At 44.3% G+C, this 20,049-nt stretch overlaps 3 protein-coding genes across 7 annotated transcripts in view; 1 reads left to right on the forward strand and 2 right to left on the reverse strand.

Moving 5' to 3' along the window:
• The window catches only part of wbp2 (WW domain binding protein 2), a 294,959-nt gene that overhangs the window by 15,940 nt on the left and 258,970 nt on the right, over positions 1-20,049 (forward strand). The window lies entirely within an intron of this gene.
• On the reverse strand, positions 211-11,940 carry fdxr (ferredoxin reductase). 2 transcript variants are annotated; one of them, XM_083687792.1, is made up of 19 exons: positions 11,898-11,940; positions 11,179-11,242; positions 10,942-10,988; positions 10,119-10,642; positions 9,334-9,691; positions 8,712-8,839; positions 7,607-8,625; positions 6,874-7,066; positions 6,578-6,675; positions 5,865-5,960; positions 4,703-4,825; positions 4,402-4,515; positions 4,199-4,300; positions 3,798-3,905; positions 3,065-3,149; positions 2,169-2,365; positions 1,614-1,785; positions 1,203-1,376; positions 211-698 (listed from the first exon to the last, which is right to left on the reverse strand). In XM_083687792.1, exons 8-19 carry the CDS (start codon positions 6,926-6,928, stop codon positions 568-570), a joined length of 1,455 nt encoding a protein of 484 aa, XP_083543918.1. In that variant the 5' UTR covers positions 6,929-7,066; positions 7,607-8,625; positions 8,712-8,839; positions 9,334-9,691; positions 10,119-10,642; positions 10,942-10,988; positions 11,179-11,242; positions 11,898-11,940; the 3' UTR covers positions 211-567. The 2 variants fall into 2 exon arrangements, with proteins under 2 accessions (XP_083543918.1, XP_083543919.1); XM_083687793.1 differs by having other exon boundaries at positions 6,863-7,066; positions 11,898-11,939.
• On the reverse strand, positions 13,563-19,915 carry narf (nuclear prelamin A recognition factor). 4 transcript variants are annotated; one of them, XM_083687395.1, is made up of 13 exons: positions 19,792-19,841; positions 19,661-19,703; positions 19,199-19,276; positions 18,961-19,026; positions 18,501-18,632; positions 18,012-18,144; positions 17,606-17,740; positions 16,383-16,501; positions 15,768-15,897; positions 15,305-15,377; positions 14,973-15,110; positions 14,613-14,770; positions 13,563-14,364 (listed from the first exon to the last, which is right to left on the reverse strand). In XM_083687395.1, exons 3-13 carry the CDS (start codon positions 19,250-19,252, stop codon positions 14,105-14,107), a joined length of 1,398 nt encoding a protein of 465 aa, XP_083543521.1. In that variant the 5' UTR covers positions 19,253-19,276; positions 19,661-19,703; positions 19,792-19,841; the 3' UTR covers positions 13,563-14,104. The 4 variants fall into 4 exon arrangements, with proteins under 4 accessions (XP_083543521.1, XP_083543520.1, XP_083543519.1 ...); XM_083687394.1 differs by having other exon boundaries at positions 19,661-19,697; positions 19,792-19,814; XM_083687393.1 differs by having other exon boundaries at positions 19,661-19,915.

Below are 20,049 nucleotides of genomic sequence, written 5' to 3' on the forward strand. Positions count from 1 at the left end.
GGCCACAAATGTTGAACTTCCTTCTATTCCTGTTGTCTTGTAAAAAAAACCCCCAAAAAAACAAAGAAGGAATTTGAGTCGGTGTATTTATGAGAAAACGTCATCAACAACATCTGGAACATTGAATGAAACACGTGTTGACCATGATGTTCGTAAACTTTAAGTTATGGTACACCATAATAAAAACAATGGCAAGACATCAGATAAGTCTTTTTTTTTTTTTACATTTATTATAGCAAAGTAGTTTAAGATAAACATGACACCATATATACATATTCAAGTGCTTTGGTAAAAATCATAATATTGTCAGTCTCAACCTACATAACCTAACCCTACATTGTTAATTTTTCAAATAATTATTTGGATTATAGAAGAAATCATTGATTCTCCATGCATCCATAAAACATTTAAACCACATTTGTAAGGTGATTTGCGCCCGCCGTCCCCCATGTCAACATTGCTTTCTTGCCCTTTAGTTTCTGCTTTAGATATCAGTAACTCCACTGTCGTCATGTCAAACATGTTGGCTAAAGAAGAAACAGGATTGTGTGTGTGTGGGAGTCTGGTCTATGTCCTGGCAAGCTGCAACATCATATCAACATCTAGCATTTTTTCCCGAGGTTTTCCCTTCACATCTCCCCTCCTCGTCTCCTCAGTGTCGATCTTCTCCCAGTCTGAGAAGGAAACGGGGTTCACCCCTGCACAGAGACACAGGGTCAGCTCATGGTCAGGAACTACTAATACCTCACATACCGTACAGTATTTACATTTACATACATTTACATTTATGGCATATTAGCATGTGAACACAAAAGTCAATAGAGTTCATAGCAGACATTACAGTCTCTTCCGGTTGTTGAGGCATGGTACATTGTTAACATGACATAATTGCAGTTAAACATGACTGCACCACAATAGCATTTTATTCTGTATCAAATCGTATTTTTTTGTATCAAAACATCACTACTGCTTGAGGTAAATCAAGCTGGTCCTCGAAACGTCCTTTATTCTTATGGATCTTCTTTCCCCCTTCCATGAAGAAATCACTGATCTAACACAACTGGACAGGTGAAAGCAAGGGTTCCTCTACAGACCTCTCATGTCCAGTAATTTCTGATTAATTACTAAAGATGGAAAAATGCATTTTCAGAGTATTTGAACAGGTCCGAAGCTATGGCCTGAACCACACCAAAGAGCAGTACCTCTCTTCTCCAGTAGGGGGCCGACTCCCTGTGAGCCAGGCTTGGTAGTAGAGACATCCAGGACTCCTGAGTCCATGTCCTGCAGTACCGTACGGGCCGTGTCAAAGCTGTTGTTCATGGTGGTTGCTATCACCCCAGTGGGACCCGTCTTCACCCAGCCGCTGCAGTACAGACCTGAAACACACACACACACACACACACACACACACACACACACACACACACACACACACACACACACACACACACACACACACAGTACACTGAAAGTACGATCAGGTTGCCCCTAAACCCTGATCTAAGGTCAGTTTAACATTTTCCCACCTAGTGTATAAGGTTAGGATTGGTGGAGGGTGAACTGATCCTAGACCTGTGACAGCCACGTCAGACTAACAGAGGGAGTGAGAGTACCTGCTGCCTGCTGCACGCGGCCCATGCTGTTGGGGATGATGGCCTTGCGGGAGTCGAAGGGGACAACGGGGTCGATGGGAAGGCTCTTGTAGCCGATACTGGTGATGACCAGGCCGCACGCTACATCCTCCAGCTCGCCTGTGGCCACTGCCTTAGCGCCATCACCCGAACCCTGGGGACAGACAGGGCCCAGCTTAGCCTAGGAGGGAGGCTGGTACTGCTTTAGCCAACTTGTTATTTCCTTGCTAGCATTGGACGCAAACACAGTGTAGGGGCAGCTGGGGTTTTGTATGGATACTAAGACCTGTAAATGTACAAATGTAAGAGAGCATGTAAAAAGATAACCTAAAATAAGATGATTGTAATTAGATTTAATAATGGCAGTGTTCTACACTGCTAGTCTTGGGGCGCTGTAATGTGTGTCAGTAGAGGCCTGGGACAACGGCCTGCACACAAGTAGATGAAAACATCATATGATATAAATGAGTCATCTCAGATTTGTGATGAAGTGAATGTGTACCACATACAGGGTGGGGACCCACTCCTGTTCCTCACCTCAAGCTTGTTGACAGCCAATCGGATGCCCATGACTCTGAGGTCAGAGGTGGGTAGGACCTCCAGGGGGCTGCGGAGGAAGCGGAGCCCCCAGGCACGTGAGGCCTTGCTCCGCCTCTCTAATTCCTTCTCTCCAGGGGTCTCTATGGCAGCCTTCACCATCAGCTCTGTCAGACGCTTCCTGGGCCTGGGAAGGTCTGACGGACAGATAGATGGATGGATGGATGGATAGATAGATAGATAGATAGATGGATAGACGGATGGATGGATGGATAGACAGATAGATAGATGGATGGATAGACAGACATGTTCAAAGACACACAAAAAGAGATACAGTCAAAGATTTACATTTATTTACCTTACATTTATGGCATTTAGCAGACGCCTTTATCCAAAGCGACTTACAAGAAATACATTTGTTTAAGTAAGTGAATCATCTATCCATCAGTCATCATAAGAAAAAGTCTTAGAGTAGGATCTTATTAATGAGATTAATACTGTAGATTCACAGAAATACCAATTTGCACAGACACGCACCCGCGTGTTTATGCTTTAAGTTTTTCCACAAAGCCAAAAATGCAGACAGAACATTTGACTCAACATACCCAAAACTGGAATTTTCCACCATGTTTTTTTTTTTTCTTTTTTTTTCTTCTTCCACTTCAACCTAACAGGTTTAACCACCCCTAAACCACTCAACATGCATCTCTTTCATCCGACAGAATCTCTCACCTCTAAGCCTCTACTCTAACAACTTTTTACAAATCCATTCGTCCGAACCGGCTTAGAAGCGACCTGAGCCAGAACCCCCAAAGAGCAAGCAGAGGGAACAGTGACGAGGGAAAACCCCGTAGGTAGGAAGAAACCTTAGGAGGAACCAGACAACCATCTCTCACCTTTCAGAGCCTCTGAGATGTTATCAAACTCAGACGCAACCATCTCCGGTCTGGTATCAGGCAGGTTCAGCATCTCTCTCAGTTCCTGGAAAAAAACCCAATAACATAAACACAACAAAGTAAGATGGCGTGTGTTGACGGATACGCACTTTGAGATTAACCCTAACCCTAGAGCAAGTTTCACATGATCCGCTATGACATCAGGACTACGCCAATCAGTCACTTTGAGATTAACCCTAACCCTAGAGCAAGTTTCACATGATCCGCTATGACATCAGGACTACGCCAATCAGTCACTTTGAGATTAACCCTAACCCTAGAGCAAGTTTCACATGGTCCGCTACGACATCAGGACTACGCCAATCAGTCACTTTGAGATTAACCCTAACCCTAGAGCAAGTTTCACATGATCCGCTATGACATCAGGACTACGCCAATCAGTCACTTTGAGATTAACCCTAACCCTAGAGCAAGTTTCACATGATCCGCTATGACATCAGGACTACGCCAATCAGTCACTTTGAGATTAACCCTAACCCTAGAGCAAGTTTCACATGATCCGCTATGACATCAGGACTACGCCAATCAGTCACTTTGAGATTAACCCTAACCCTAGAGCAAGTTTCACATGATCCGCTATGACATCAGGACTACGCCAATCAGTCACTTTGAGGATGCAGGAGAGATCTAGACAGGGAGGGAGATAGGGTTAAGGCTGACAGGCATACTGTACCTTGATGGTGAAGGCCACCTGCAGGGGTCCTCTCCTGCCTACGATAAGGACCCGGCGTACTCTGCTCTCTGCCAGGGCGTCCAGGGCCACCTGGGTGATATCAGTCTTCTACATAGACGGAGAGACAGAGTTCAACCTACACATCAATCAACTTAGAAATGTTATAAAGCTTTATTTGGAGACTCCTAATCCCATGATGTCTAGGAATATTAACATTTGGAAATACTTTTCGCCAGTACTAATAAGGATGAATGGTCGTTAAAGCATGGCAGTGAGTAGCCTTTGTCAAGTGCTATCTCACATGGTAAAGCTTGCTGGTTATGGAAGAAGCTCTGCAGACAAAATATTGTCAAAAAGCAAAACATCCTGGGGGGGCGGGGGGGCATAGGCCCTGATCTCACCATTAACATGTCAAGAGGAGATAGCAGTATCCTTGCAACATCCAAGGCCACGTTACCCTGTCCCAGAATCACCGCCGTGTCACAACTCAGATCCGGCCTCAGCTAGGAGGGCAAACAAACACACAGGAATGAGACAATTACAGAAGGAGAGAGAGAGTACCAGGGTACTTATCTCCTGACGCATACAAATGAGGAGAACATACCATTTTATTGCAAGGCAACCCGTTGTACCAGCCAACAAAGTCTTTAGCTGCGTACACGCCAGCCAAGTCTTCCCCTGGGACACCCATTCTCCTGTTCCCCTCCGCTCCATAACTCTAAAGACAAACACACAGATGACCACACAACACAGAGACGAGCCAGCATGCACACGCGCGCGCGCACACACACACACACACACACACACACACACACACACACGCGCACCCAAATCTGTGTGTGCAACAATGACTATTCCAGATGACACTTCCCCCATCGCCAGGCAGCAGATCGTTTGGTTCTCACCAGCACTACGGCGTGGTAGGCCTGCTGCAGCTCCTCCACACTCACGTCCTTCCCCACACTCACGTTACCATGGAAACTACACCGCGCATGCTGGGCTGTCTGAGTGAAGGTGTTGATGACGTTCTGTGGAGACAAAACCGAGCATGGGGGGCGGGGGGGGGGGATATAACAGTCGCCCACCAGCTTTGTTTAAAATGTACATATGCCTACTTCTTCTTACATTTGAAATGCATGCACCCCCAGATGCTAATTTAGCACAGCGTCAGATCAGGGCAAAGCCAGGCACACGGTGCTCAACTGGTGTCTGCGGGTGCATTTTAAATGTCTGAAGAGGTGTCCTCTCCTCATCTCCTTTCCTTCATTCACACTGATCTAGAGGAGTGGGACAAGTGAGAGCAAGCCCCCCCCCCCCCCCCCCCCCCATCCCCCCCCCCCCCCCATCATTTTCTGTCTCAACTGTCCTGGGTTTTATATCAGTTCTGATGAACTAGAGGGAGGAGACAACACAAAGACGCACACACGCAAAAAATAATGTGGGCTTGTCGACCACTGAACCACGTTTCCTGTGTCATGACACCTGTGTGTCTCTGGGTAACAGTTCACGCTTCTAAAAAAAACATCAGTAGCGTCTGGTTTTGACTTAGAGCCCTAAGCCTGATTAAGTGTCATCTAGTCTATTAGTGTTGAAATGCTTACTTTATACACTGTGCGTGTCCGTGTGCATGTGTTTTGAGCTGTGAAATGAGCCGATGTTTGTTGGTGTTTCCTGCTAGTCCTTATCTGCGTTTCCTGAAAACTGTGTAGATAATGTAGTCCTTTATCTCTTTTGACACTGCAGGTCCACTCCTCCCAGCAAAGCAAAAGTTTGTCAGGGTTTAAGAAAGGTGGGACTTCCTGACATAATTGAGCCAACAGTGAAGAATAGAATAACACGTGGACTTCTCCGTAGGTGCCTGACCTAACTACATAACTTTTTCTCTCTTAAAAAAAAACCCCAAAAAAGAAACATCTAGGGGCAAGACTTCAGCCTAACTGCAGTGCAGCAGAATGATATGAAGCATCTTGAAATGGTTTAATCAGAGTACAAAAGTACATTTTGCCTGCCGCTGTCTGTCAATCTATCAATTAATCAAACAATGAATCAATACGTTAAGATTCTGACCTTGACCTCTGGATGGTCTGGGGCCACCCCGAATCTCACAAGTCCAAAGGGGACAGGAAGTCGCTCATATATGTCCACCTGCACATCTGGGCGAGTCTGTGAGAGAGGGTGGTAGACACAACAATTAGACTATTCTTTGGTTATTACAGCTCCCAGACACAGTTCTATTATGGCAGGCCTAGGCAATATTTTATGCAATAACACAACTTTAGCAACATTGGTGGCAAGTGCAGCTATTTCTGTGAAACCGTATATTTCACTGCATCGTGAGCAAGTAAAGGAAACTTTCAGGATTGTCATCAAAGTTGGCCCACAAATGACTCAACATGCAGGCATGTTACACATAGCCTACTCGCTATATTGTACCAAAATACAAAAGAGATCAAAACTGAGCTGTGTGAGTCATTTCCTGACTTGTGCACTGGCTTCTGTATCTGTTTATATGATAGGTGCTAAGGTGTGATAAGCAATTAAGTAGGCCTAGGCCTGCATGAATGTTTGGTTTTTGGGAGGCAATGTGCACACTTTTTTTGCAAACAGAGTTGCAGGCATGCAACTCCATGCATCTAGCCTAAGCCACTGATAGGGATTTTACATTCAACATTCAATCCATTGACATAAACATAGCCTGGCTTACAATCTCTACCAAGACAGTCCTGAACCATCTAATCCTGGACCCTGTCTCTGCCGGTAAACGCTGAAACAGCACTCACCTTAAGAAGGTGTTGAGCAGTGTAGAAGCCTGCAGGCCCTCCTCCTACAATACACACCTTAGGGCCAGATGCAGGAGTGGAGGCAAGCCCACGCATTCCTATGGAGGGAAAAGTAAAACAAACAAAAAATGTCTCTGCAGGTAATAGTCTAGTCCAGAGTTTGTAACCTAAAGTATTGTAACCAGAGATTGTTCATGTGTTAACTTCAAACCATGATACACACAATTCACTCACTACTGTACGTCGATCCAGACGTGGAAATATGTAGGGCTCTGCTATAATCACCTGTTCCTTACCCTGCAATCGTGTGGTACATCTTGACGACGTCCGTAATAATTTCAGCATCTTCATCCTACACAATATTGCTTTATAAGTTCTTATATTCACAAATCTTTAAATATTGTTTCCCGGAAATTGTAGGTGGCTGGTACTAGCTTCGTCCCGACTTCGAGGTTTGGTCTAGGATAGGGAGGTGGCCAAGGATATCACCTGTTCAGTCAAAACACAATCAATCAACGAGGTTGGCTGGCTAGTAACTAGCTATAGCTAAAGCATCCATATACACAGCAAGCAAAGATTTTAGGAAAACACCTGTCAGCAAAATATATGTAGTTTCAACTGATGCACTGATGCAAGAAAACAGGAAGCGTAGCGTGAATTCAAAATCATTATTTTAATTATATAAACAGTCGTTTAAGAGTGAGTTTGAGATTTATATTCGTTTTTTTTATGCAAATACTACTGTTAAATACCCAGATATATCATGGTTTTACAGTTTAAATGGGTTTGACTAATAGTCCTAGGGCTAACGTTAGCCTCGGCGCTGCAGCACTTCTTAAAGTTCTTGGTAGCACTGACAGCTATATGTTCCGCTTCCTGACATTATTCTTTCTTCATTATTTCATTCTTATTCTTTTCTTCAAAAACCAGCTGGCTTTTCTGTATGAGACAGCACTCGACATATACTACTAAGAGACTTTAAACCTCTATTAAAAAGGGTCTATGTAAATAACATGTTATCAGACTAACCATTTTATCCTGCGCACCGTGTCTCGTCCTCAATGTCTCGTCCTGAAAATACAGCTTTCATATATAGTTCCTAGTGTAACCTGTGCCAGTTGAAAACCTCTCTGCCACTATTAACACAGACCTTAGATAACATTGGGTTGGTGAGTTCTCTTGAACACTGGACACACGCTCACACACCATTGCAACCTATCTTTCTGTTGATTTCTATGTCAAATCCACAGTGCAAAGTTAATTGTTATTTTGAGCTGATTCTCAATGATGGCAACAATTAATGATGGCAACAATTAATGATTTATTTTCCCTTCTCTCTGTCTTTTCCTCCCAGCATTCCCAGCTCTTGACAAGACTGAAATAAGCATTCATTGTTCAACAGGCAAACTTTGATTTTTTTTAAATTTGAAATACATTTACACATTTGGTCTTATTACAATACACCAGGTGATCAGTAGCAGCTGATCAGAATACAGAGATCGGAATACACACATACCCTCACAGCTCACATGTAAAATCTGCTGGGTATGTAGAATTACTGTGAGCTGTTCATTGGTAAAGCATGTATCAGACATCAAAAGCCAGGATGTGGTAACAGAGTCAAATAAGACACGCCAACGTAACAATATATTAACAAAAGGAAGTGACACCAAAAAAGAGTGAAGAACTCATTTCACGAGAAAGAAAACAGTACAAATGGCAGTACAGTACTGACGGCACGTCATTCATTGTATCAACTGGTCATTTATAAAATGGTTTGGGGTGAAAACTGCTAGGATTACAAAAAGATATTTACAGTGCTTTGACAAACGGGTGCTGGTCCACATAAAAGCACAGAAATATAACAACTCTATGCAAATTCAATTAACATGATTTTCTTCACTCCAAAATCACAATATTCCCATGAAGTCACAGGTTCCAGGAAAGCTGCTTGTGTAGATGAACTGTTGGCCCTGATGCTGTGGACACACATGGGCATGGTGTTGTTGCCTCTGTCTGGCCCTGGATGGTGTGTAGTGATTTTTGGTCTGTGGAAACACAGAAGAGACAATACGTTTTTGATACCAAACTGACAAACCCACATCTCATGGCATAATGCGGTCGAACTACTTACCCTTGTGCATCTCCACACCAGTGCTCCTATGAAGAGGATGAACATGACGATGAACGCAGTCACACTCAGGACACTCAAGAGGAACTCCATGGTGCGATTCTCGTTACAGATCTCCTCTGGATCCCTCTCTGGATGATGGGATGGTACAGTGGGGGTCACACACAGTCACCAGTGAAGTTCAAATAGCATGAGTTTATTCTATAAAGCATAACTCTACTCTACAGAGGACATTCCTAAAGTTAGCCCTCTTTGTACAGATTGAAAGAACGGCACAAGCTCCATGTACATCATTCTAGCCTTTTAATCCGTATGTAATAGTTGAAGGTGTGACAGCATTTGATCAAAGTCTAAGGTTGATCCTTATTCATTACAGTCCATTCAGAAAGCGGAAGAAAGTTAAGCTGAAATGCATTTAATGAATTGACAAATCCTCACAGAGATGAATGATGTAAATATAATTCATGAATTGCATTTCATTTCACTTTTTGAAAATAATTGGCAGGTAAATAGGTGTGCCACCAGGTGTGTTTGATACAGTGTGTTTGAGACCACTCTACTCCACAGGGAAAATCAATGAAGTGCACCTATTCTTTATTTACAGTTCTTTTATTTGTATTTATACCTCTGATTATGATGATGGTCCCGTTGCTCTGAAGGCTGTCCGTCGTGGAGTTTTGGGTATTGAAGTATGTCCAGCTGCAGTAGTAACTATCTGTGTCTTCCACCCTCAGCTGAGACAACCGCATGGTGACTTCACAGCACCGTTCCGTCTGGAAGTCCGAAAAAATAGCTATACGGTCTTTGAAGCCCGGGGTCATTGTGACCCTTTTCACAACTCCTGTGTCCATGAACAGAAACAGCACATCTCTGTTGCCACGGAAACGACCACGCAGATACAGCCCCGTCGGGGTAGGCAGCGAGGTGGAGCACAGGATCTCAGCTGAGGAGTTGACTCTCATCAGAGAGATAGCTGTGGGACTCTAGAAAAGAAAGCAGGGAGAGAGGGCCCAGATTTATCCCTGACCACATGACCACATGCAAACTGGAATTGCAGTCTGGAATTACTCCTAGCCCTGTGGCCTTAGGGATTAGAACAGCTGCCATCAAACAAGCAGCATCATGGCGAAATAAAGAGTAAAAATGATACCCCATAAATGTTGTCTTGGCTTCTGTCTACGGGTTCAATAACACAATGTGCATAACATCAACAGGCAATGGGAAAGTAGCAGGGACAGAAAGTAAGAAAGAAAGATGGCCGCCACTGGGCAGTTTTTATTTCTTTTGGACAAATGTTATGGATTGACTATGTGAACGACTATGTGAACAACCATGTGAACTCCCCCCCCACACACACACACACACACACATTTGCCTCCAAACCAACCCTGTTCTCTCTCTCTCACTCACCTGTCCAGGTGAGCACAGCAGGTGTATAGAGGTATCCCAACACACAGCTCAACAGCAGGGCGCTCATCCTGCCTCTTGGGCTCCAGGTGTAGCGATCAGAGCAGTGTGGACTTGACTGGTGGACTGACTCACACTTAAGTGGAAGGCAAAAGGGAGAAGAGCCGAAGCACTTCCTCTTTGACTCGTGCACAGGAAATGTGGTTTTCATGTTGTTATTCTCGATTTTCGGTGTGTTTTTGCGCGTTTCATATCTTTCATATCTCATTTATTGTACTCTGAGGTAAAAAGATTGTGCGTATAAAAATCCTCAGTAGTGTTATATGTTATTCTGACCCCTCCTGATTCAAGGCCCTCCAGTGGATCAGCACTCTGGTCAATGTTAGTGTTTCTTGGCGTCAAATTGAGTCGAGAGAACCATTTATTGCGATAACAGGTGGTGCCCAGAACAACAGCACAAGCTAAAGCTAATATGTCAATAATTGCACCCAAGGATACATGCGGTCCATTCGTCTGGATGGTTTTGTCTGAGAAAATAAGTGGGAAAGTAAGTCAACAAAAACTCAAAGCAATGACAAACAGATTGTCTAATCTAATATATCTAATCTAATATAATATAATATATATATCTAATATATCAGCCAATCTAATACAGATTACGGTGTAGCATTTTAATAAATGTGGGTAATACACCCAAGAGTCTCTCTCTGTGTGGCCTGAATTCAGTTCTCCTCCGTCATCTCTGTTCAACAAAAACTGTAACTGCACTTCTGCACTTATCAGTGCCTTGTATATCAGAGTAATCTACTATACAGGTCAGTCTTACTGGCTTTCCCACAAACATCTCTGCAGTGTCACCGCTTCCTTTGAGCCCTGGAGAAGACACAGTAACACAAACTATGTCAAACGATGTACCACGTTGTAGAGTACAGATACCGTAAGTATATGTTTACCATACGCATTCACAGGTAGGGAACAACAAAAATCGTATGAATGGTGTTCACAATAATCATTAGAAATAAATAAAGTTCATCATGAGATCAGTTATGCAGTTTCAATTGACCTTGTTCTGTTTCCAGGGCACTAAGAATGAGAATACCCAGACACAGCTGAAGCATTTTGCCAGTCTGAAAAGACAAGCACGAACAAGCATGAACGTACATGAACAACATGAATATTTGACAGTCTATTTCTATTTCTGATTTAGCGACTCTTATTCTGCTAGCAAATAACCTCGTCCCCAGGCTATTAATTGTCTGCAACAATAACAATCTAGACAGACTGATCCTAACCCTGGCCATGAGAAGTCACCACAAAGAGGACCAATAAATCCCGACACACAGTAAGAAATACAGTGCCTTCGGAAAGTATTCTGACCCCTTCACTTTTTCCACATTTTGTTGTGTTATAGACTCAATTTAAAATGGATTAAATTAAAAGAATTTGCCATCAATCCACACACAATACCCCAGAACAACAGAGCGAAAACAGGTTTTTAGAAATTTCAGTAAATTTGCTGCCCTTTGCTATGACACTCAAAATGCAAATCAGAAACCCTATAAAAACAAAGATATTAATTCCAAAATTATATTAACTATTATCTTTGCATTAAGATGGACTCAATTCAATTTACTGAGCAATAATCCATGATTAATCCATTTTAAATTAAGTCTATAACACAACAAAATATGAAAAAAAGTGAATGGGGTCTCTCTCTCTCTATAAATATATATATATAGTATATATGCCATTTAGCTGGTGCTTTTATCCAAAGCGACTTACATTGCAATGAGTGCATACATTTCAGTGTATATGGTCCCAGCGGGGGTCTGAATACTACCCGAAGACTTTCCGAAGGCACTGTACTTTTAAAACAGGCACATGTGTGAAGACACAGTCTATGTCTCTGCTCAAGGACAGACCTTGCTCCTCCCCTCACCCTCTCCAGTACACTGTTGTAAAACGTGTTGTGATGAGAGTTCTCTACTGTGAGGGAGAGGTATTGGAGAGGGCAGGCTTTCTCTGGGAGGAAGAGCAGCTCAGTCTTGTTAAGGTTGAGGTTGAGGTGGTGGGCTGACATCCAAGAGGAAATGTCTGCAAGACACGCAGAGACACGTGTTGCCACCTGTGAGTGGCAGCTTCTGCATTACTCTACAGGCTCAGTGCTCTCTCTCTCTCTCTCTCTCTCTCTCTCTCTCTCTCGGTTGTGTGTGTGTGTGTGTGTGTGTGTGTGTGTGTTTGGAGAGAGATGGAAAGTAAGGACACACTCCACTGAATAGGGATGCATGCCCTTGGGTGCTTTAAAGCATAGCAAGGACACACTCCACTGAATAGGGATGCATGCCCTTGTGTGCTTTAAAGCATAGCTTGTGTGTCAGGTTTGATTAGTTATCTGTGGTGACTTCTCATGGTCAGGGTTAGGGTCCGTCCGTCCAGATGTGTTCTCCCCACAGCTGATGACCTGATGTTTGAGGTTGATGGTTAATTCGTTTTTTTTAAAAATATTTAAAACATTTTGAGAGAGAGAGAGAAAAGGAACCCTTTAAAGACACATCATGCTCAACCTACTGAACCACCTTCAGTAAATGTGTTTAGAGAAGGGAATATACAACTGCATGGATGAAAAAACAAAACAATTTCTTGGACATTCTTAAGGTTTCAGGAACACACTGAACATTTGTCCTTCCCGTACAAAAAAGCATCAATCAAATCCGTCTTGTCTCAAAAGAAAATTAGCTGGCTTTAGATGTGTTAGAGGACATAAAGACAGTTCACTGAGACAGGATGCTAACAGCTTCAATATGTGAGCTACAAAGGCAGCCAGAACCCACAGGTATAAATAGATCTATATTTGATGAGTAAACTAAATCGAGATTGTTACCAATTTAGTAAAGAGCAAAGAGAGACAGAGAGAGAGCGAGCGAGAGAAAAATTCGCTCAGATCAGAGTGATTTCCGTATTAGTATTGTTTTAATGTTCAACACGTGTAAAATAAAACAACTTAAAAAAATACTACCTGGTCTTCGTTTGCTTTAAACACAACATAAAACTTAAACATAATCACTTTAAATTAAACATGTTCTGTGTCGCTTGGTAGAACAACACTACACTCTGGGGACACCTCAACATGCAGCCTTCCCGGGTCACTCTCCCTCCTCTGCACTGGTGTGTATCACACAGGACGGGTGAAAGCATTACCATGGACGGCAACCTTTCAGCAGTGTGTCTGAGAGGAGAGGGGAGGACACCACCTACACATCATCGGGAGGCTCGATGAAATACAAGGCAAAGGTGATTCCAGTGCTTATGACTACGATGACCACAATAGCAGTCACTGATATAAGGACTGACTACAGGATTAGCGAGAGATCTATCATTTTTGCATTTTGGAAATCACATGAGACCAAAAATAAAATAAAAAATGATTTCACAGCTCAAACTGGTACACTGAAATGCAATTGCAGCAATACAGATATCAGACAGGCACATTTTAAGCACATATTGACAGAGCATGTAATAGTTTCCAGCCATATTCCATCTGTTAAGACATTCCTCCCAGCTTATTGCTACTTTGATTGGTTTATGAAAATGCTAGATCTAGATTAAATGACATAAATAAACCCTATGGACCCTTACAATTGGAACTGGGGTCCTCTCTCTGGGAACTCAATGGGACTTCCTTCATATCAAAGTCCACAGCAATAAATGAGATGAATCAGCACCACCCTGTGGCTGATTGAAGGTTTCAAGGGGACCTGACTCCCAATGAGGATTTGTGGGAACGCGAGTCCAGCAGAGTCTTCATTTCAGTTGTGCTCAATTAGGATGTGGAGGACATGCCACATTATTGTCCAATCCCTTGCCTCCAATCCTCTTCTCTGGACATGAAGAGGATAATGTCTGATACCACCTCCTCTAGAAGCTGTTGGAGGATCTACCTTCATCAGCCTCTTCCTGGGCCCTTAAGGCCCCCCCCACCCCACTTGTTCTCACCACTGTATGTGTGGGGGCTGTGTGTGTGATTGTGTCTGGCCGGGACTTTTGTGTGTGTACTGTGTGTGTAGGTGTGCGTTGGCATGCGGTGAGTCTTGGCCCTGTAGCCAGTCCTGGTAGAGCGTGTGTAGGGCAGGGTTGGTCTCTGGGAGTTGGACTGGTAGGCTGGTGTAGGCCTCCTCCATCTGCTGCACCAGGGTCTTATCCACCCGGCCCCCCACCTCCCCCTCCGCCTGCCCACGACCACTCACACAACCTGGGGAGAAGACCACAGAGGAGAGAGAGGAAGTGTGACTCACACTCGAACCTCTGTAGATGTGAGCCCACTAAGGGTGTCATTGTATCCAGTGCGCTGTGAGAACGTACTCAGACAAAAGGTTCTGCACTGCAAAAAGTGACACTTTACAATCAAAATCGAAAAAAAAACATAAATCTGGTCAGATTTTCAGTTCCTTCTCATGAGAGAAAAGGCGTTAAAACAGTATTGGGTAACATAGCCATTACCTCCGGGGCAGGAAAGCACCTCCACCAGTTGGTATGGCACGCTTCCTTTCCTCATGCGATGGACCAGGGTCTGGATGTTCCTGAAGCCGTAGACGGCAGCAAACTGCAGCAGCGTCTCCCCGTCCCTCTCCAGACACACCTCCTGGAAGTCACGGTTCCTGACAGACCAGAGAGGACCAGGCAACGATTTCACAGAAATATGAAATATGCACACACAACAAAGTCTTCCGAGTTGGTTTTACCATTTCAAACGAGTTCTCGTTCTCTCTCTCTCCTTTCCATCTTCACCTCTCTTTGTACTAGTCTCAACCACCTCCCTTCCCTCCTCCCCCCTCCACCCCCCCCCCCCATCTCTCTCACCGGAGGGTCTTGTAGGTGATCTGGTGGACGTCTAGGCCAAACAGGTCTTTAGCAGCGTGTTTGAAGACGTGCTCCAGGAAGCCCTCTGAGCCCCGGCCCTCATGCCTCACCAGGGCAGGGTCCCCTGCCTCGCCTAGCCTACCACACACACACACACACACACACACACACACACACACACACACACACACACACACACACACACACAATTAATTTCTCATTTAGTATCATCACCATCCATAAGTAAAAATGTGTTTCCTTACTTCCACCTCAGCAAACACCACATCAATTCATACACACACACACCCTTGTGAGTGTGCAGTGGAACTTACACGTGGTCTAGAGGAACTGAGTCCAGCTCTTCCACTAACACCTTTCTCTGCTCCATCATGTGAATGACCTCCCCTGAAACCCCCCCCCAAAAACACACACACACACACACACACACACACACACACATACACACACACACACACACACACACAGGTAAATAAACACGTATTTATTTCAGGCAGACTGAAGTAAAGCCCCACCAATCATTCTGGCCTAACTGTTGTTGAGAGAGAGAGAGAGAGAGAGAGACTGGGAGGAAAAGAGAAGATTGTCAGAAATGGGAACTGAAATCAGAGCATGTGGAGGATGAAATGAAAGTAGTTTTGTAGTGAGAGAGAGAGAGAGAGAGAGAGAGAGAGAGAGAGAGAGAGACTAATAGGGATGGTGGAACACCAAACACTGAGAAGGATACTTCAATAGACAGAGGGATGGTGACAGAGAGAGCAGGTGACAGAGACGCACCTGAGGTGAGGACACAGTCGACGTCTCTGCTCTCCAGAACACTGTTGTAGAACTCGTCTCTGACCGCCTCCAGTTTCTTATCGAAGCAGGGAGCCACCACCACATGGTACACCTTGTCTAGGCTCAGCTTCTGAGAAACCACATCACACACCAGACACAGACACACACACACAGTCACACGCACGGTCACACCACACCACACCAGACACGGTCACACACACAGACACACCAGACACGGTCACACACACAGACACACCAGACACCAGACACGGTCACACACACACACACACACCAGACACGGTCACACAGACACACACACACAGTCACACAGACACACACACGGTCACACCACCCCCCCAGTATTTGTGTTTCATTGGGTTGACTTCATTGTTGAGAATACATGAGCTATTTCCAGGGAGCAGCTTAACAGAGCAATAATGCAGGTGTTCCATCACCTCCATCTTATCTATGTGCATCTTCCCTTCTGATAAAGGCAATATGGTTAGGCTTTTGACCAGAGAGCGCATGCCGGCTGTCTTATAGTGGGTTATAACAGGTGAATATTGTGGTTTAGTTGTGTGAGATGAGTTGTTATAACACATGAATAGTGCTGACCTGCTGTGTAGTAAAGTAGTCTTTGACCAAAGAACCCATGATCTGCTGAGGTGACCTGGCTGTGCAGATGTGAGGGGTGACAAGACTACCCAGAATGCGCTCCGCATACCGGATCCAGCCTACACACACACACACACACACACACACACACACCAATATTTATAACAATATATGTAACAACAAGTTCTGAATTCCACTTGTCATAGTTCATGATTTCCTTATTTTCTTCTAAATACACGGCTAGAAAGTAAGAGAATGCAAGACAGTGAAAGAGAGTGTGTGTGTTGTAGAGAGAGAGAGAGAGAGAGAGAGAGAGAGAGAGAGAGAGATTATTAATCCCTCATGAAGGCCCTATCACCAGTGAAGGGAGTGGTGTGAACTTAGCCTGTGGCTATCTCTCCCCACCAGCAATGCACTGCTATCTCCATTTTCAGTGGAAGCTTGGACCAGCCCATATTCCATAACTACAACACACCTCCATGACATGGCACAAAGACACTTATACAGTACCAGTCAAAAGTTTGGACACATCTTCTCATTCAATGGTTTTTCTTTATATTTTAAAATGATTTTCTACATTGTAGATTCATATTGAAGACATCAAAACTATAAAGGAACACATATGGAATTATGTAGTAAACAAAAAAGTGTCAAACCAGAATATGTTTTAGATTTTAGATTCTTCAAAGTAGCCACCTTTTGCTTTCATGACAGCTTTGCACACTCTTGGCAAGGTGTGTCCAAACTTTTGACTGGTACTGTACCTCTCACAACTGCTATACATATTACACTCATTTTACTGTATCATCTTACTAAACCAATCAGTATGATCATTCTGTCAATGTAAAATACTTAATCACAAACTAAGTAAAAGCATCTTTATTCTTCAGTGGAGCAGGGGAATGTACTGTAGAATGTCAAACGAGGGCAGAAAGAGGAACAGGAGGTGGTAGGTTCACAGAGGCAAGAGGAGGAGGAGGAGGAGGAGGAGGAGGAAGAGAAGGGGGGGTGGGTGTGAGGTTTACCTGGGCAGGAGGAGGAGGAGGAAGAGAAGGGGGGGTGGGTGTGAGGTTTACCTGGGCAGGAGGAGGAGGAAGAGAAGGGGGGGTGAGTGTGAGGTTTACTTGGGCAGGAGGAGGAGGAGGAAGGGGGGGTGGGGTGGATGTGAGGTTTACCTGGGCAGGAGAAGGAGGAAGAGAAGGGGGGGTGGGTGTGAGGTTTACCTGGGCAGGAGGAGGTGAACATGGGCAGAGCGTGGTTGTCATGGTGCCTTCTGCGGTACCTCTGGACAAACTCTCTCTGGCTCTCCAGGATGCTGAAGCCTGCAGCCAGAGTGGTGTCAAACACATACTGCACTCCTATAGAGGGAGAGAGAGAGAGAGAGAGAGAAGGAGAGGAAGTATTCAGCTACCATGATAGATGCCAAAGAGTGTACCACACACATATTCACACTAACACGTTGTGTTCTGATGATCCCTCATACAGAAGGCACACACATATTCTCCCTCAGACTCTCCCCCTCTCTCTCTCATTCACACACACCTACCCACCCCAAGCACAACCCAACACACATCCCTAACCTACTCACTCACACCCCAACACACACTCCTAACCCACTCACTCACTCACCAACACTCTTGAGGAAGCCACAGAGCTTTTCTGTGGCCTCTGGAATGTCCAGGCCGAATTTGACAGCGAAGAAAGGCAGCGACTGGGGACACACTGACACCACCAGCACCTTATGCTTGGACACGTCACACTTCTGATGGTGAAGACAGGAACAACAACCACAAACTCACAGTACGCAACGTGATCGGGAAAGTACAGTAAGGAAACCCAAACACTTCCTCATTCAATCAATTCAAAACACTTGACACTTGTTTTGGGATTTTTTTGGGGGGAAACTTTTGCCAATGGTTTTCAATATGAACAGCAGCCCCCTTTGTCCTGCTAATAAATAGATGCTACAATATCTAAAATCAAAGGCTATCGATTTACATCCTCACCTTGAACAATAGGGGGTAAACACATCTGATCCTGGGCCAGTGGTTGGGGGTGGAGGGTGGGAGTGGGGGGGTACATCTACCTAGGCCGAGGAGGTATCCGGGTGTACATTACCTTGTTGAGATCCAGAACCCGGTCCACCTCCTCCAGGTTCTGCTGAGAGATCTTCTGGCTCTCCTCCTCTGACACACAGCCCTCACACGACAGGCATGCACTCAACAACACCTGCTGGGAGGGCTCGCTCAGCTGGATGAGAGAGAGAGAGAGAGAGAGAGAGAGAGAGAGAGAGAGAGAGAGGGAGAGGGGGGGGTATAGGTAGAGATTGAGAGATAGGGGGGGGGGGGGGGGACTGAGTTTGGAAAGAGTACTGGAACCTGTATGTTTGTATTGGATGGTATCCATCAGTAAAGACCATGTTGGTCATGCACCTGAATGTGTGTGTGTAATAACAAAGTTATAACAAAGAGACTTAAAAACATCGTTGATCTTTTCACTCAGTATAGGCCTTTTTCCTGTGTGAACAAAGATTTTTAAATTCATTTTTTAAGAAAAACGAGGATAAAAAGATAAATACCTCTCCATTGGCTACATCTTTCTCCTCTGGGAAGCGGACACCTTCATCACTTTGCTTCTTGTTGCACTGAAAGTTATTAATCAACCAAACAATCAGAGTTGAGTCAGAGCTGATCCCCTTTTAAGCATGAAAAACGATTAATAAACAACTAGGGCACATATGACACAACAATTAACATATTTTTTCAAGAACAGTTTTGGCATACAGAGTTAACAGACAGTACACCCCAGATCCATACCTGTTTGGTGCAATTTTCACACTTCTCCTTGCGCCTTATGTTGACTTCTGACATTTTCTTTGAAACAGCTGTAGGTTTCTATGTACAGAGAAGATCAAATTCCGTGAGACATCCAACTCTGCTGTAGGCTTACAATGTTCAAAATAGGTCTACACACACTCTCCTCGGAGTTACTACTGTATACACAAACTCAAACTCAAAACCTAGTGCTCCTGTTAATGAGTGCCCACCGCAAATCGTCTCATCGTGTGTGTTATTTTCCCTTCCATTACAGAATGCCCTCCTTCTCGTGGTGTTGGTCTGTAAACTGACGGAGAACATATTCCTTGCTTGCTTGGCAGTAGTGATGTGTGTTGGCCTCAGATAACCTGTGACGTCTACTACCAGGGCCCATCACCAGGGGAGGAATTAACGTCCATATCAATGTACAGGTGAAATTAATATTTCAATAAAATAACTCACCGGTTGAATTCTGTCTCCAGACAACGTTCTTCAGACACTGTAACTTGCGATGAAGGAGAGAACAGAGGATGAAGGTTGATAGCTCCACAAACTGTCAGTGAACTCAGCAATGTCTTAACAAATGGTCATACCGTTTTAAGTGTCACGGCCAACAAATGTGCATTTCTATTGGTAGTGTTCCTGATAAAGACTTAAATCTGGGTTTTCAGGGGAGTTTTCAAGACGACTTGGCTTCAGAACATTCGACTCCATTGTGCCCCCCGGTCAACCAAGAGCGCATGCGTAAACCCAGATCGGTTTTCGCGACGGAGCGTGTATCACACGCTACTACGTCATTTGAAACATTTGCCACTTTTCTGTAATGCCGCATTTTAAAAAAAGAGGAAAAT

This window comes from Argentina silus (assembly GCF_951799395.1).
Source record: "Argentina silus genome assembly, chromosome: 16".
In the NCBI taxonomy this organism is placed as follows: Eukaryota; Metazoa; Chordata; class Actinopteri; order Argentiniformes; family Argentinidae; genus Argentina; species Argentina silus.